This window comes from Mobula birostris, chromosome 8 (assembly GCF_030028105.1).
Source record: "Mobula birostris isolate sMobBir1 chromosome 8, sMobBir1.hap1, whole genome shotgun sequence".
NCBI lineage: Eukaryota > Metazoa > Chordata > Chondrichthyes > Myliobatiformes > Myliobatidae > Mobula > Mobula birostris.
In genome coordinates this window covers 62,500,917-62,518,151 of record NC_092377.1, presented here as the reverse complement: position 1 = coordinate 62,518,151, position 17,235 = coordinate 62,500,917, and the positions used below count along the sequence as shown (strand labels likewise).

The 17,235-nt window shown below is 39.8% G+C and overlaps 1 protein-coding gene across 1 annotated transcript in view; it reads right to left on the bottom strand.

Moving 5' to 3' along the window:
- Window positions 1-17,235, bottom strand: part of sanbr (SANT and BTB domain regulator of CSR) — a 60,003-nt gene that overhangs the window by 5,291 nt on the left and 37,477 nt on the right. The window contains 5 exon segments of the mRNA XM_072265299.1: window positions 5,646-5,737; window positions 5,986-6,059; window positions 8,504-8,532; window positions 9,524-9,600; window positions 10,184-10,283. Of these exon segments, the coding sequence (XP_072121400.1) occupies window positions 5,646-5,737; window positions 5,986-6,059; window positions 8,504-8,532; window positions 9,524-9,600; window positions 10,184-10,283 (372 nt within the window).

Below are 17,235 nucleotides of genomic sequence, written 5' to 3'. Positions count from 1 at the left end.
TTGACATTGCATCCACTATATATACTGGTAGCTCATTCCATACACTCACCACCCTCTGACTGAAGAAGTTCTCCCTCATGTTACTCTTAACCTATGACCTCTAGTTCCATTCTCACCCAACCTTAGTGGAAAAAGCCTGCTTGCATTTACCTTATCTATAACTCTCATAATTTTGTATACCTCATTCAAATCTCTCTTCATTCTCCTATGCTCCAGGGAATAAAGCCCAAACCTATTTAATCTTTCCCCATAACTTGGGTCCTCAAGTTCCAGCAACATCCTTGTACATTTTCTCTGTACTCTTTAATAAAATCATATTGATATCTTTCTATAGGTTGGTGGCCAGAACTGTACATTGTGCTCCAAGATTGGCCTCACCAATATCTTAATACAGCTTTAACATAATATCCCAACTTCTGTACTCAATACTTTGACTTAATGAAGGCCTATGTGTCAAAAGCTCTCTTTACAACCCTATCTAGCTGTGACATCATTTTCAAGGAATTATGAATCTGCATTTGCAGATTCCACTGTTCTACCATGCTCCTCAGTACCTTACTGTCAACTATGCAAGTCCTTCGCTAGCTTGGATACCTCATACTTCCCTGCAATAAATTCCATCTGTCATTTTTCAACTCATTTTTCCAGCCGGTCCAGACCCTGCTGCAAGTTTTGATAGCCTTCCTTTCTGTTCACTAGACCTCCAATCTTGGTATCATTGACATATTTGCTGATCCAGTTTATTGTTTTAGCATACGGATCATTGATGTAGATGACACACAACAATTGATCCAGCACCGATCCTTGTGGCACACTACGAGTTACAAGCCTCCAGTTAGAGACTAAAGCCACCTCTGCAGCTACATCTTAATTATCTGAAACTTTGACTATTCCTTTTCCATATAACCATATAACAATTACAGCATGGAAACAGGCCATCTCGGCCCTTCTAGTCCGTGCCGAACTCTTACCCTATCCTATTCCCACCAACCTGCACTCAGCCCATATCCCTCCATACCTTTCCTGTCCATGTATCTATCCAATTTAACTTTAAATTACAACATAGAACCTGCCTCAACCACTTCTGCTGGAAGCTCATTCCACACAGCTACCACTCTCCGAATAAAGAAGTTCCCTCTTGTTTGAAACTTCCCCACTTTCAATGGAAAAAGTCTAACCACATCAGCTCTATCAATCCCCCTCATAATTTTAAACACCTCTATCAAGTCTCCCCTCAACCTTCTACGCTCCACAGATGCCTCCTGCTGCACTGAGTTTCTCCAGCTGCTTAGATTTTGCTCTATATTACAGCACCTACAGTTTCTGTGTCTTTATTTATCTTGCCATTTATATCTTTACTAGCGTCTAGCACTGGTAGTATTTTAGAGGTTAGTACCTTTTAGAGGCCCCACTTTTTAATTTTTTTCTCCAAATTCAGTTGCAGGATTTCATCTCTTTTTACCAAGGACAGTGGTGCCTGTGTGGACCACAGACTCATTTCCTTATCCCTTCAGCTACTGAGTGGACATCCTTGATCATGATGCCAGAGAGACAACACATTATCCTGGCATCTTGATACAACACAGTAGCAGGGTTGTATAACCACTTCCTCATGACTCCAGAGCCCAGGTTCAATTCTGATCTCCAATGCTTTCTGTATATAGGCAACAAGGAAAAGTGGGGAAATAAAATTGTGTGAACCAGCAAATGATCTCCTAGGTTGTAAGGAAATATATCTATGACCTTAGAAATAGTTGTCCATTAAATCCACGATTATGACTTTGTGCTCATCCTTTCTGAGCCACCCAGAACCAGGCTCCTGTACTCTTAGACCATAAAATATAGGAGCAGAATTAGGCCGTTGGCCCATCAAGTCAGCTTGGTCATTCAATCATGGCTGATGCTTTTTTCCCCTCCTCAGCCCCACTCTCCGTAACCTTTGGTGCTGTGTCCAATCAAGAACCTATTAATCCCTGCTTTTATTTAAGGCCTCCACAGCCCTCTTGTCCTAGACTCCCCCACCAAAGGAAGCACCCTTTCCACATCTGCACTGTCCAGGCCTTTCAACATTTGAAAGGTTTCAGTGAGATCCCCCACCCACATCCTTCTAAATTCCAGTGAGTACAGCCCCAGAGCCCTCAAATGCTCCTCGTATGATAACCCTTTCACTCCTGGGATCATACTTGCGGACTTCCTCTGAACCAAAACCAGCACACTTTTTCTTAGATGAGGAGCCCAAAACTGTTCACTCTACTCAAGGTGAGGCTTCAGCATCACACCCCTTCCCTTGTATTCTAGATCTCATGAAAGTAATGCTAACATTGCATTTACCTTCCTCACCACAGACTCAACCTGCAAGTTAACCTTTCGGGTGTTCTGCACAAGGACTCCCAATTCCCCTTGCATCTCAGAGTTCTGGATTTTCTCTGATTTTGAAAATAGTCTGCACATTTATTTCTACTTCCAAAGTGCATAACTATGCAGTTTCCAACATTGTATTTCATTTACCACTTTCTTGCCCATTCTCCTAATCTGTCTTAAATTCTTTTGCAGCCTACCTGTTTCCTCAACACTGCCTGCCCTCTGCCAATCTTTGTGTCATCTGCAAACTTGGCAACAAAGCTATCTATTTCATCATCTAAATCATTGATATACAACATAAAAAGCAGTCTCAACAACGAACCCTGCAGAACACCATTAGTCTCTGATAGCCATACAGAAAAGGATCCTTTTATTCCCACTCGCTGCCTCCTACCAATCAGCCAGTGTTCTAACCATGCCAGTAACTTTCCTGTAATACCATGGGCTCTTAACTTGGTAAGCAACCTCGTGTAGGGCACCTTGTCACAGGCCTTCTGAAAGTCCAAATTTAAAATATCCACTACATCCCCTTTATCTATCCTACTTGTAATCTCAAAGAATTCCAACAGGTTCATCAGGCAAGATTTTCCCTTAAGGAAACCATGCTGACTTTGTCCTATCTTGTCCTGTGTCACCAAGTACTCCATAACCTTATCCTTAACAATCGACTTCCAACATCTTCCCAACCACTGAGGTCAGGCTAACTGGTCTATAATTTCCCTTCTGCTGCCTTCCTCCTTTCTTAAAGACTGGAGTGACATTTGCAATTTTCCAGTCCTCTGGCACCATGCCAGAGTCCAATGATTTTTGAAAAATTATTACTTATGCCTCCACAATCTCTACCGCTACCTCTTTCAGAACCCTAGGGTGCAGTTCATCTGGACCGGGCGACTTAGGTCTTTAAACTTTTTGAACACCTTCTCCCTTGTAATAGTAACTGCATTCATTTTTGTTCCCTCACACCCTTCACCATCTGGCACACTGCTAGTGTCTTCCACAGTGAAGACTGATGCAAAATACTCACTTAGTTCATCTCCATCTGCTTGTCCCCCATTATTATTTCTTTGACCTTATTTTCTAGTGATCCTATATCCATTAGCGGTCCATCCACTTGGATATTGTTTCATATTTCACCTTTTCCCTCCAAATGATTCTTCTAATTGTTCTCTGTAGGTTTTTAAAAGCTTCCCATTACTGTCTTCCAGCTAATTTTTGCTTTGTTGTATGCCCTCTCTTTTGCTTTTATATTAGCTTTGACTTCCCTTGTCAGCCACAGTGGTACTATTTTGCCATTTGAGTATTTCTTCATTTTTGGAATACACATGTCCTGCACCTTCCTCATTTTTCCCAGACACTCTCACTATTGCTGCTCTGCTGTCATCCCTGCCAGCATCTTCCAATTTACTCTGGCCAACTCCTTTTTCCTACCACTGTAATTTCCTTTACTCTAGTGAAATACTGCTATGCCAGACTTTACTTTCTGCCTATCAAATTTCTAGTTGAACTCAATCACATTGTGATCACTATCTCCTGAGGGTTCTTTTACCTTAAGCTCCCTAATCGTCTCTGGTTCATTATATAATACCCAATCTAGTATAACTGATCCCCCAGTAGACTCAATGACAAACTGCTCTAAAAAGCCACCTCTTGAGATCCATTATTGACCTGCATGTTAAAATCTCTCACGACTATCATAACATTCCCCTTTTGACACAGCTTTTCTATTTCTCGTTGTAATCTGTGGTCCACATCCCAGCTACTGTTGGGAAGCCTGTATATAATTGCTTTAAGGTTATGCCAGCTGTCTGCACACATATTTAAGTTTTGATATGACTCCCTATTTGTATTATCCAGAAAATCCTTGGCTTTGTGCTACAGCAAATCCAACTGCTGCTACAGCCAGAAACTTCCAGTGACCAAGACAACCACAAATGCAGGAAGTGGTCACAACTTTCCACACGCCATTGGATGTGCACTCCACTAGATAGAGCAGACCTGTTGTTCTTAACTATACATTATTTATAAAGCACAAATAACTTTTTATTACTGTTCTGGAAAGACAAATGCCTTTAGAAAGACAAATATTTTTCCCCTTTTCTTAAATGGATAAGGTCAACTCGTTTTTCTCAAGTTTCAATGAATGGAAACAATTGTTTAAAGCTCATCTCAGAGGGATTTGTTTTACCAAACTCATGCACTCAATTACCACTAAGCAATAAACTGAATAAGATCCAGTTTAAACCCTGTTGGAAATATTTGATGAACAGCAAGCTCCTACCACTTAAAAATGTGATCTAAACAAGAGGAGGCAAAAATTTAGATCTTTGCTTCCCCCATCACAACCCAAAATAAACTTCTCTATCAACAGCTTGTTGCTTGGATTTCCAGCATCTGCAGATCCTCAGAATCAGGTTTATTATTACCAGCATGCGACATGAAGTTTGTTAACTTAGCAGCAGCAGTTCAATGCAATACATAATATAGAAGAAAAAGAAAAACAAAATAATAATAAATAAATCAATTACAGTATATGCATATTGAATAGATTAAAAATCATGCAAAAAAAAAGAAATACTATATATTAAAAAAGTGAGGTAATGTCCATGGGTTCAACATCCATTTAGGAATCGGATGTCGGGGGAAGAAGCTGTTTCTGAGTCGCTGAGTGTGTGCCTTCAGACTGCCGTACCTCCTACCTGATGGTAACATTGAGAAAAGGGCATGCCCTGGGTGCTGGAGGTCCTTAATAATGGATGCTGCCTTTCTAAGAGACTGCTCCCTGAAGATGTCCTGGGTACTTTGTAGGCTATTACCCAGGATGGAGTCGACTAAATTTACAACCCTCTGCAGCTTCTTTCAGTCCTGTGCCGTCGCACCCGCATGCCAGACAGTGATGCAGCCTGTCAGAATGCTCTCTACGGTACATCTATATAACTTTTTGAGTGTATTTGTTGACATACTCATCTGTTCAAACTCCTAATGAAGTATAGCTGCTGTCTTGCCTTCTTTATAACTGTATCAGTATGTTGGGACCAGGTCAGATCCTCAGAGATCTTGACACCCAGGAATTTGAACTGCTCACTCTCTCCACTTCTGATCCCTTGATCCCTCGTATGTGTTCCTTCGTTTCTCGTGTTTTTAATAAACTTTCCTATTACTGATGACTCCATGAACACAACCATAAAACAATGCTCAGGAGATTTTTTGCATCTAATTTCATTAACTGATTAACAGATAGGATCAATCACCAATTTTCATGTTATTTTTTTCTAATAACAACTCACCTCTTTTCCTTCTTTTGCCTTGGTGCGACCAATTTTTTCTCCATACCTAACCTTTGTCAGATGTCCAATTATTTCAACTATCCTTCGTTGATCTAAAAGGTAAAGCCTGCATTAACTTAAAATATTTGATTCTGCTCCTGTATTAATTTCTACAAACGTGATTACTGTTAAATTGAAAACAACGGAAATTTCGCCCTATAGCAAAAGTATTAGGAAATAGTGACCAGCGTGTGCAAAGTAAGTTGAAGCTAAAATGTACTAAGTACTGAGTTGTTTGATGCCATGAAAGACATCCATTATGTTAAACATTGATATACATTGTAAGTAGTGATTAATGTACCTTCCTCTCTTTGGGCATCCTGATTATGTCTCATTGAACGCTGAGAATCCCACTTGCTTTTCTGAAAACCAACCCTAAACAAAAGAAACTGAATTACATCAATGTACATATTATATCCCCTTAGGATATTTATATCTTCTCTAAAACTTGTAACCATGCTTAAATTCAATGCTGCTCCATTCCTTAGCTCCTGGCCTGATGACACCTTGCTCTGTTCATTACTTCCACTGCATTATCAGCATTGTCATCCAATATTAAGATCTACGCAAATGCTAGAGCAAAACCCTAGGGCAGAGTTTCAGATCTCTGGATCATGAGGATCGCACCTGGGGGAAGGTATGACTACAGAAAAAGGACAGGTTGCACCTGAACCCGAGGAGAATCAATATCCTTGTGGGCAGGTTTGCTGCTGGTAGTGGGGAGGGTTTAAACTAATTTGACAGGGTGGTGGGAACCAGGGTGAAGGGACTGAAGATGGGGCAGATGCAGTGTGTAGTGAGACCGTGAGGAAAGACAGACAGATGATCAGGCAAAATTGCAGTCACTGAAATGAGCTAAAGTGTAACATGGGGGCAACATTGAAAATGGTGACGAGTACAGGACTGAAAGTGTTATATTTGAATGCACACAGTATACAGAGTAAGGTAGATGATTTTGTTACACAGACAGAGATTAGCAAGTATGACTTTGTGGACATCACTGAGTCATGGCTGCAAAAAGATCATAGATGGGAGCTTAAAATCCAAGGATACATATTGTATTGAAAGGACAGGCAGGTCGGCAGAGGGGTTGGGGTGGCTCTTTTGGTAAAAATGAAATCAAATCCTTAGAAAGAGGATCCTTAGAGGTTTGGAATCCACATGAGTAGAGTTAAGAAACTGCAAGGATTAAAGGACTCTAATGGGAGTTATATACAGGCCTCCAAAAGTAGCCAGGTTGTGGAATGCAAATTACAATGGGAGATAGAAAAAGCAGTTGAAAATGGCAATGTTACGACAGTCATGGGGGATTTCATTGTGTAGGTGGATTGGGAAAATCAAGTTGGGGCTAGATCTCAAGAGGGAATTTGCAGAATGCCTGTGAGATGGCTTTTTAGAGCAGTTTGTGGTTGACGCCCCTCGGGGAGAGGGTATTCTAGATTGGGTGTTGTGTAATGAACCTGATTTGATGAGGGAGCTGAAGGTAGAAGAAGCCTGAGAAGGCAGTGATTATAATATGATATAATTCACCCTGCAGTTTGAGAGGGAGAAGCTAAAGTCAAATGTATCAGTATTAATGTGGAGTAAAGGTAATTACAGAGGCAGGAGAGAGGAGCTGGCCAAAGTTGATTGGAAGGGTACACTAGCAGGGATGATAGCAGAACAATAATGACTGGGGTTTCTGGAAGCAATTCGGAAGGTGCATCCCAAAGATGAAAAAGTATTGTAAAGGGCGAATGAGCCAACCATGGGTGACAAGGGAGGGCATAAAAATAAGAGAGGGCATACAATATAGCAAAAGTCAGTAGAAGTTTAGGGGGGGAGGGGGTTGGGAAGCTTTTAAAACCAACAGAAAGCAACAAAAAGAAAGTGATAAGGAGAGAAAAGATTAATTTTGAGCATAAAGAAGCCAATGGTGTAAAAGAGGAAACTAAAGGTTTTTCATATATACAAAGATTAAAAGAGAATCAAGATTGGATATCAGACTGCTGGAAAATGATGGTGGAGAGGTAGTATTGGGAGACAAAGAACTGGTGGACAAACTTAATAAGTATTTTGCATCAGTCTTCAATGTGGAAAACACTAACAGTATGCCACAAATTCAAGAGTGTCAGGGGGAAGAACTGAGTGCAGTTGCTATTACTAAGGAAAAGGTGCTTAGAAGGCTGAAAGGTCTGGAGTTAGATAAGTCACCTGGACCATAGTGACTACACCCAGGGTTCTGAAAGAGGTAGCTCAAGAGATTATGGAGACATTAATAATTATCTTTCAAGAATCACTAGATTCTGGAATATTACAAATAACACTCCACTCTTCAAGAAAGGAAGATGGCAGAAGAAAGGAAATTATAGGCCAGTTAGCCTGACTTCAGTGGTTGGGAAGACATTGGAGTCCATTATGTAGGGTAATATTTCATAATACTTGGAGGCACATAATAAAATAGGCCAAAGTCAGCACGATTTCCTTCAGGGGAATTCTACTGACCATATTCTGTCCCAAATAAAATCCACCTTGCTTATTATCTCAATTCTTCCTGACATATGTTTCCAATTCCTGACCGTCTGTAGAACATCATCTCTCATCAAGCTTTTGATCATCTCTCCCAAGGAATCTTCCTTTGATTTTTCTTCATGGCTGCCTCAGTACTTACAGCATTCACTGCTATAGGATTTTTTCCTACTGTAGAAAATGCAGTAAGAACACAAGCTGTTGTTTTCTGGTAGCAAGAGTCAAGCCAGTCCATTGGTGAATGGTCTACTTTCTTAGCTAAGATTATACAAAAGTATAATCTTTTTACAAACTTCAAATTTGGTACTTACATGAAAGGAGATCCATCTCGAGCAGATGCCTGGAATAACAAAATAAAACTTTATTGTAATAAAAAGCTTTTCGTTGAAAGACCCATTTGGGTTGGTTTTATTAAAAGTAAATATAAACAATGATGCTACGAGCCAATCAGCCCTTAAAATCCATTCCACAACACTAAATAGTGACCTGTTCATCATTCTCTGTTTCCATATTTTTTTCAGTTAGGAGTGCAATTTAATTTCTGGACACAGCTATGCAATACTTCTGAGAACTTGGATGACACTGTCCCAGGACTGCTCATTAGTAGGAACTACCAGAACAAAATGGACTTACCTTCACAGTGCTTGATAAAAATGCTTTCCAGGCAAATAGATAACTGACCTTCACTAATCTGGCTACACTGCACAATTTCTCTCCCAATACACAAGCCTGAGGCTAAATGGGATTTTGCAATGCCACCTGTTAAAAATCTGAATTCCCAACTCCCACATCCACTCAGCTGGCCATATACCAACCATATTTCCTTTCTCTTTACACAATGACAATCTGATTTCACTTACCCCGCCCCCATCCTTATATTTATGATAATACAGTCCTGATGCTCCTATCTGCCTCAACTTCGTATCATGCAGGATCAACCTGACTCCCACTCCACCAGCTCCTGACCCTGACACATCAACCATTCATGCAATGCTCGTCTAATTCCGCCCTCCCTAACGCAATGTCAGGTCTGATCGTCAAAGCCACCCTTCCCTATTTTACTCAAGTAAAATGATCCGCTTCCAAGTTTCACACACAAACTATTATTGAAGAGAGTGTGTTACATATTTCTACTCTTCCTGGTGGGTGGTGGTGCCATCACTAAATTACCCAGCTCTAATTTATGATTATACCTTCTTGTCCTGGACTACCATCAAGGAACTTGGGACATTTGCTGCTTGTGTTCAATAGAAATCTTTAAATAAGGTCTGATTAGAAACAAATGCAGTAGAATATTTCTGGCACATATCATTTTTATCTTCCATCTTTACCTTATCTTTTTTCTGTGTAGTAGGAGATGCTGCTGGCTTCTTTGCTCGATTAGTAATTTTCTTAAACTTTCTTGTACCTGCGTGGGAGGAGGGAGAAAGCAAACTTAAAAGCTTGGATACTGTCTGGACTGAAAACTTCAAGTACCAGTAACATCAAAGCATGATCCCATGCATAGGCTAAAAGTTAGTACGTTTTGCAGCTTCAAAACATTGAACTAATTCAAAGGAAGACACAGGAGTCTGAGAATGCGGGTCTAACTTCATCTTTACTTTAAGTGAGGTATGCTTGTATCACACGGTAGTGTGATGACATAGGCAATTCACGTATTTATACATATAACTTGCAATTATTTAAATAAACAAGAATGCTTAATCAATACAGTTGTAAAGGATGAATTACACCTCACTGTGGTGCATTACTGAATCTTCCACCTAGAAGTTATGATTTAATTGTTTTTGTATCAAGACTGATATTTTAAAAAAATATTTTCTTTTGTCATACCATGAGCTATTCACTAGCACCATCAATTTTCATTTTAATGTCATAATTATTCTAATCATAAGAATTACTTTATAGAAAAGTTATTGAATGCAAGTTTTGTGAGGATGTGTGAATGTTTTGTGACATTGTTCACTTGCATTCAAAATATGCATCTTTACCTTGTTTTTTTGTCAATTCTTCTTCATCTCCTACTTCATCCTCAGTTACTTCTGAACCTGTGGTGTACTCTTCATCTTCAGAATACAATGCTTGTTGCTTCTAAAAAGAAATAATTTAATCCAGTGTTTTTGGATGTTCAGCAATGCCTCTAGTTGAGGTTAGTTTTAAGAGGATATACAATACTTAATATATACCAAACTTTACAAGACTTTAAGAACAATACACACTTACTCCAATCAGTGACTGAAAAAAGCATATCAATCGTACAAATTTTTTAATTTACGTTGAAATAAACTGGAATGAACAAAAGCAATATTATAAAAGAATCACAGCTGTCAATGAAGTTTCACACATTTTTCAGCTCAGATTGTTGATGAAAACATGCTGAAATTGGCAGTGACCAACAGAATGATGTTAATAATTGTACTATGTTAAGGCATTTCCCATTCTTTAAAGTGAAGAGTTGGTCTGATAAAAACATGCAATTCCACGCAATTTAATTTGTAAAATCTGCAGATATTAAAGCTGTAACCACAGCAAACATGATATGATTTTTTTTTTACAAAAACCAGGTTGTTAATAAAAAACTGTTCAATGTTTGCTAATTTTAATAAAATATAATATGTAGTTAAATACAAACTTAAGGAAATATTGTGATCTGCCTATCGAAATGCTATTTATGTTGCATGTAGTTTGTTTTGTACAAACATCACTTCTTATTTGTAAGCTGTTTTTTTCTACATCATTTCTTGCATGATTTAATTTGGATTTCAACTTGCAACAAACACGGTTCTTCACCCACTCTTTATTTGTCCTTGAAACAGCAATATCTGTGAGTCCTAAGCTTTCTTAATATTGGTAAGCATTTAATAGGTGTACTTTGAAGGAAGTATTAGGTTTATCATTCATCACTATTGTTATCGTTGTGCCATGAGTTCACTGTAGTCCACGGCATAGCTATATTATGTTGCATGTGTGTATTACCTTGTTTAATGCTGATTGTGAGAATAATTGATAATACAGGTACAGTACCCCTTATCCAAAACGCTTGGGGCTGTAAGTATTTTGGATTTTTTCAGTTTTTGGGATATATAATGACATAGCTTGTGATTGTCATCATTTCCGACTCTGAATTTATGTGCTGCTGGCAAACAGTCTTTGCCTTAACCTTGTGGATTACACTTATGCAGTTAACAGTAAAAATTATTACATAGCATTAATCTAATGAAAAGGTAATGTGTGGAGTAATAAAAGCAGCACAGCAGCATTGGGAGAATAACTCAATCAGCAACAAACAACTGTGGGCTTTCAGTCTCCACCTATGATGCTGTGCTTTGATTAAAAAGTTACAGTATGCTGTACTTGTATTTTACTTTTTTTACATTTATGTGAGAGGTATGAAAACAATCAGTATCGTAGACTTGTTTTGCTGCTAGACTTTACTGCTCAGCAGGCGCTTTAAAAATTTTTAAGGCCATGACTTTTCTTAAATTTCTGCTGAATATTCACAACTACCTTCAATTATCAGTTCGTCGTGATAGATCTTTGCTTGTTTCATGGCTAGCATACCGTTCGGCAGCATACATTCAGTCCAACAATGATGATACACAATAGGGATCTTCATTTTTCACTTTATACAGTGTTTTTCTATTTTTCACTAACTTCTGTTCATTACATATGTGAGGTCACTTCTCACAAGACCTGTATATTGTCTGGGGACCTTCCTAGCATCTTGTGGAATTTTCCATTTGCAATGTTATGCCAACACTCAAAGAAAAAATTTGGATTTTGGCATTTCGGATAAGGGGTACTCAACCTGTACCACTATATTCAGGCATGCAACGATTCTGTATTGAATCTATTATGTGTTTTACTTAACTTTCTGCAGTTTCACAAAGTTTTCTCATTAAAAATCCTGAAGAAAGCTTCTGACGGGTGATTTTTAAGAAGGTGTTTAACTCCCTGTCTAGCTTTATACACAATACACTGCAAGGGCAAAGGACTGTGAATTGGATTCTTGGGATTAGCAGTGCAATTAATGGAAGTTAGAAGTTCTTCCTCTCTCACCACATTACAGCCTCTTGCATATATGGTGAGCTTCAGAATTGGAATCCAAAGATAGCTACATTAATTTATTTGATGTACTCAGTACCTTCTCTCTCTCTCACTCACACAAACACATACAAAGATTCATTTTAGGAAAAAGTAGTATTTCTGACTCATGACCCCCTCACACAGAGAAGATTCATAACAATATGTTGCTTTTATAGTATATAAACCAGACAGCTCCAACTAAATAAGTCTGTATTCAAAGGGTTAATTGAGTTATTGTTTCACTGAGAAAACTGTACTGTTCATTCAAGCAAGTTAAATCAATTGTTGGTTTACAGTGGGACATTATCTCAGTTGAGTATTTTCCAGTCTGCTATCCATAAAGATACAATAACAATGTCATCCACCATATTGCAGTTGCTTACAGGTAGAGGGTAATAGTTCTTATTCATGAGTTTCTGATCAAGATGACGCCAGGCTGGGATGTCCATCAAGGTTGTAGATCAGACTTGGCTGTTTTCTTACATTTGTAGGGAAGGTTCTGGGGACAGCATGGGGAGATGGAGTAAGTTTAGGGATAAAGGAGGGAGAGTTGAGGTCAAGGGCAGTAACTAAACAGTTAGAGGAAAGAGTGATCTCAATTGTCAATGACCGAAGTCGGTGGGCCCTGTAAACAAGGGCTAGTGACCCATCAGGTTAGCAAGCCGTCCTAGGACTGGAGGTCAGTATGAGCAGGAGGCATGAGGGCCAGTAAACCCAAAGTCAGCGAGTACAGGGGTCAGAGGTCTGTGCGAGGCCTGTAGTTAAGGGTACGGTGATCAGTGAGTCCTGGGGTTGACTCCTATATCAAAGCCCGAATGTCAAAGACTAAAGTTAGGAAGTCTAGGAGTTGACCCAGTGGTTGAAGCCCTGGGCTGATATGTCCGGAAGTCAGAGGCCTAATGTCTGTGTGTCCCCGAGGAAAGTCAGAGGCCCATAGATAGCAGAATTAAGCCATTCAGCCCATCTAATCTGCTCTGCCATTTGATCACAGTTAATTCATTTCCCTCCCAACCCCATTCTCCTGCATTCTTCCCATAACCTATTCTCGCCTTAGATTCTATTTAAGAATCTATTAACCTCTGCCTTAAATATACTCAATCATCTGGCCCCTACTGCCATCCGTGGCAATGAATTCCACAGATTCACCACCAATAGCTGAAGTGATTCCTCCTTATCCCCACTCTAAATGGACATCCCTCTATTCTAAGGTTGTGCATTCTGGTCCTAGACTTGCCCATGATAGGAAACATCTCCTCCACACCCACTCTATCTAGGCCTTTCAACAGTTAATAGGTTTCAATAAGATCGCCCCTCATTCTTCTCAATTCCAGTGAGTCCAGGCCCAGAGACATCAAACGCTCCTCATATGATAAGGCTTTCAATCCTGAATCACTTTCATGAACCTCTTTTGAATCCTTTCCAATGTCAGCATATCATTTTTTGATAAGGATCCTAAAACTGCTCACATACTCCAAGTGAGGCTCACCAGTGCATTATATCTTTGCTTTGATATTCTAGAACTCTCAAAATCAATGCTAACATCACATTTGTCTTCCTCACCACTGGCTCAATCTGCAAGTTAATCTTTAGGGAATCCTGCATAAGGACTCCCAAGACCCTTTGGACCTCAGATTTTTGAATTTTCTCCACATTTAGAAAATAGTCTATGCTGTTATTCCTTCTACCAAAGTGCATGACCATACACTTCTCAACACTGCGTTACATCTGCCACCTCTTTGCCCTTTCTTTTTATCTATCACAGTCCTCTGCGGTCTCCCTGCTTCCTCAACACTACCTGTCCCTCTATCTATCCTTGTATCGTCTTCAAATTTGGCCACAAAGCCATCAATTCCATCAACCAAATCATTGACATACAACATAAAAAGAAGCGGTCCCAATACCGACCCCTGTGGAACACCACTAGTCACCAGCAGTCAATCAGGAAGGGTTCCCTTTATTTCTTCTTTGCATCCTGCCAATCAATCAATCCTCTATCCATGCTAGTATCTTTCGTGTAATACCATGGGCTCTTATCTTGCTAAGCAGCCTCATGTGTGCCACTTTGTCAAAGGCCTTCTGAAAATCCAAGTACACAACATCCACTAATTCTCCTTTGCCTATTCTGCTTGTAATGTCCTCAAAGAATTACAACAGATTTATCAAGGAAGGTTTCCCTTAAAGAAATTATACCTGACTTAGGCCCATTTTATCATGTGCCTCCAAGTACCCCAAAATCTCATCCTTTACAATCAACTCCCAACATCTTACCAACCACTGAGTTCAGACTAACTGGCCTATAATTTCCTTTCTTCTACCTCCCTTCCTTCTTGAAGAATGGGGTGATGTTTGCAATTTTCCAGTCCTCCGGAACCGTGCCACAATTTAGTGATTCTTGAAAGATCATAACTAATGCCTCCACAATCTCTTCAGCTACATCTTTCAGAACCTGGGATGTAGTCCATCTGGTCCAGGTGATTTATCAACCTTCAGATCTTTCAGCTTCCCAAGCAATAAACTTACTTCTGTCACTGACACTCTTGCTCGTACTGCTCGTGTCTTCCACAGTAAAGACTGGTGCATAATACTTATTAAGTTTGTTCGCCATTTCTTTGTCTCCCAATACTACCTCTGCAACATTATTTTCCACCGAATCAATGTCCATTCTTGCCTCTCTTTTACTCTTTATATATCTGAAAAGAATTTTGGTATCCTCTTTTATATTATTCACTAGCTAACTTTCGTAGTTCATCTTTTCGCTCCTTATGGTTTTTTTAGTTGCCTTCTGTTTGTTTTTGAAAACTTCCCAATCCTCTAACTCCCCAATAATTTTTACTCTTGTTATATTCCCTCTTTTTTACTTTTATGCTATCTTTAACTTCCTTTGTCAGCCATGGTTGTGTCATCCCACTTTAGAATACTTCATTAGGATGTATGTATTGTTCACCTTCCGAATTACTCCCAGAAACTCCAGCCATTGCTGCTCTGCTGTCATTCCTGCTAGTGACCTCTTCCAATCAACTGTGGCTAGCTCCTCTCTCATGCCTTTAATTCTCTTTACTCCACTGTAGTACTGATACATCTGACAATAGCTTCTCCCTCTCAAATTACAGGATGAATTCTATCATATTATGAACTCCTAAGGGTTCCTTTACTTTAAAACTCCCTCATCAAATCTGATTCATTATGCAACACCCAGTCGAGAAGGCTGATTGTAGTGATGATTGCTTTTACTTTTTAGAAATATTATAATGCACTTTAGTTCAGTGCCAATGGTCACTACTTAAAGATATCCACTGAGACAAGCTCCTTAAGGGGTATCAGCAAATTTTGAGAGTTTGAGAGGCTACCTATTTAAAAGATAACATATACTTGCAGTCCACTGTTCCACTGAGGTGATGCTGTCCAAACAAAAAGCTAGTGTAATTTATCTTCCCTAAAACAACAGGGGTGTGAGGGCCAGAGAAGCTCCATAAATCACTAAACTTAACAAACACTGTACTTAACTCCTACTCATCAGTCTAAATTCACCACTGCAAATGGATGTTGGACTTTCTAACCAACAGACTTCAGCTAATCAGGATGCACAACAGCACCTCCCTCCCCATCATTCTCAACACGGGTGCCCCACAGGGTTGTGTGCTGTCCACTCTGCACACACACAAATGTACGGCCAAATACCCATGTAATCATATTGTCATGTTCACCAATGACACGACAGTGGTGGGTCTTATTACAAAGTAAGTCAGCCTACAGGGAGGAGATGGAAGAACTCGAGGCCTGATGCCAGGCAAATAACCACTTCCTCAAAGTCAACAAAAATGAGATGATTATCGACTTCAGGGGGACTTGCACCACTCACACCACTCTCTACATCCGTGACAGTGGAAGCTGAGCAGTTTCAAACTCCCAGAAGTGAAGATCTCACACCGCCTCCCCCACACAATGCGCATCAGTAGTCACATCCTTCTGCAGATGACTAATAAAGAGCATCCTACAAGCTCCATCACTGCATGGCACAGAAACTGCACTGTGGCAGACAGGAGGCTCTACAATGGGTAGTGAAAGCTGCCCAATGCATTACCAGCACCAGCCTACCTGCCATCAAGGACACATGCATATCTACCAAAAGGTGCCAGAGAAAGGTCAACAATATAATGAAGCATCCCAGTCACGCTGCTCATGGACTGTTTGTCCCACTCCCATTACAGAGGAGGCTAGGACCACCAGACTCAAAAGCAAGGGTTCTCCAAGCAGCAAGGCTGAATAACACTTCCACCCACTACTTCATCATTTCCTACCTACCTGTCACTTTATGTACATACACTCAATGTTTATAAGCTATCCATTTACTTTTTCAAATCTCTTACGAGTTCTTCCTTCAGTTAGTCCTGACGAAGGGTCTCGGCCCGAAACGTCGACTGTACTTCTTCCTGGAGATGCTGCTCGGCCTGCTGCGTTCACCAGCAACTTTAATGTGTGTAGCTATCTATTTATATATATTTTTATTACTTTGTTCTTTATCTTACTGTAGTTTCTTTTGTTCTGTACCGTATCCAAAGAAATAATTAATTCATTCTCCTTTAAACTCATGTATTGGAAATGACATTAAACCATCTTGAATGTTGACAGTAAACAATCTAGAACAGGGGCTCCCAATTTTTTTCATGCCATGGACCATTACCATTAAGCAAGGAACCATGGAGCCCAGGTTGGAAAACCCTGATCGAGAAGTTTCTCAATAAGGCACAAAGTAGGCAGTCAACAACTTTATACAAGAGGAGATTCAGTTCCATGTGCTCTAATAACACCTCTCAACACCTCTATTGCGTGTCAGCATAAAGGCTCAGAACAGCTGATATCTCTGCCAAATATCATAAAAAGTAAAGTCAGTTGCTACTTTTCCTTCATCAAACTCACTTTATTAACAAGACTTCACCTCTTGCCCCACAATCAGCTC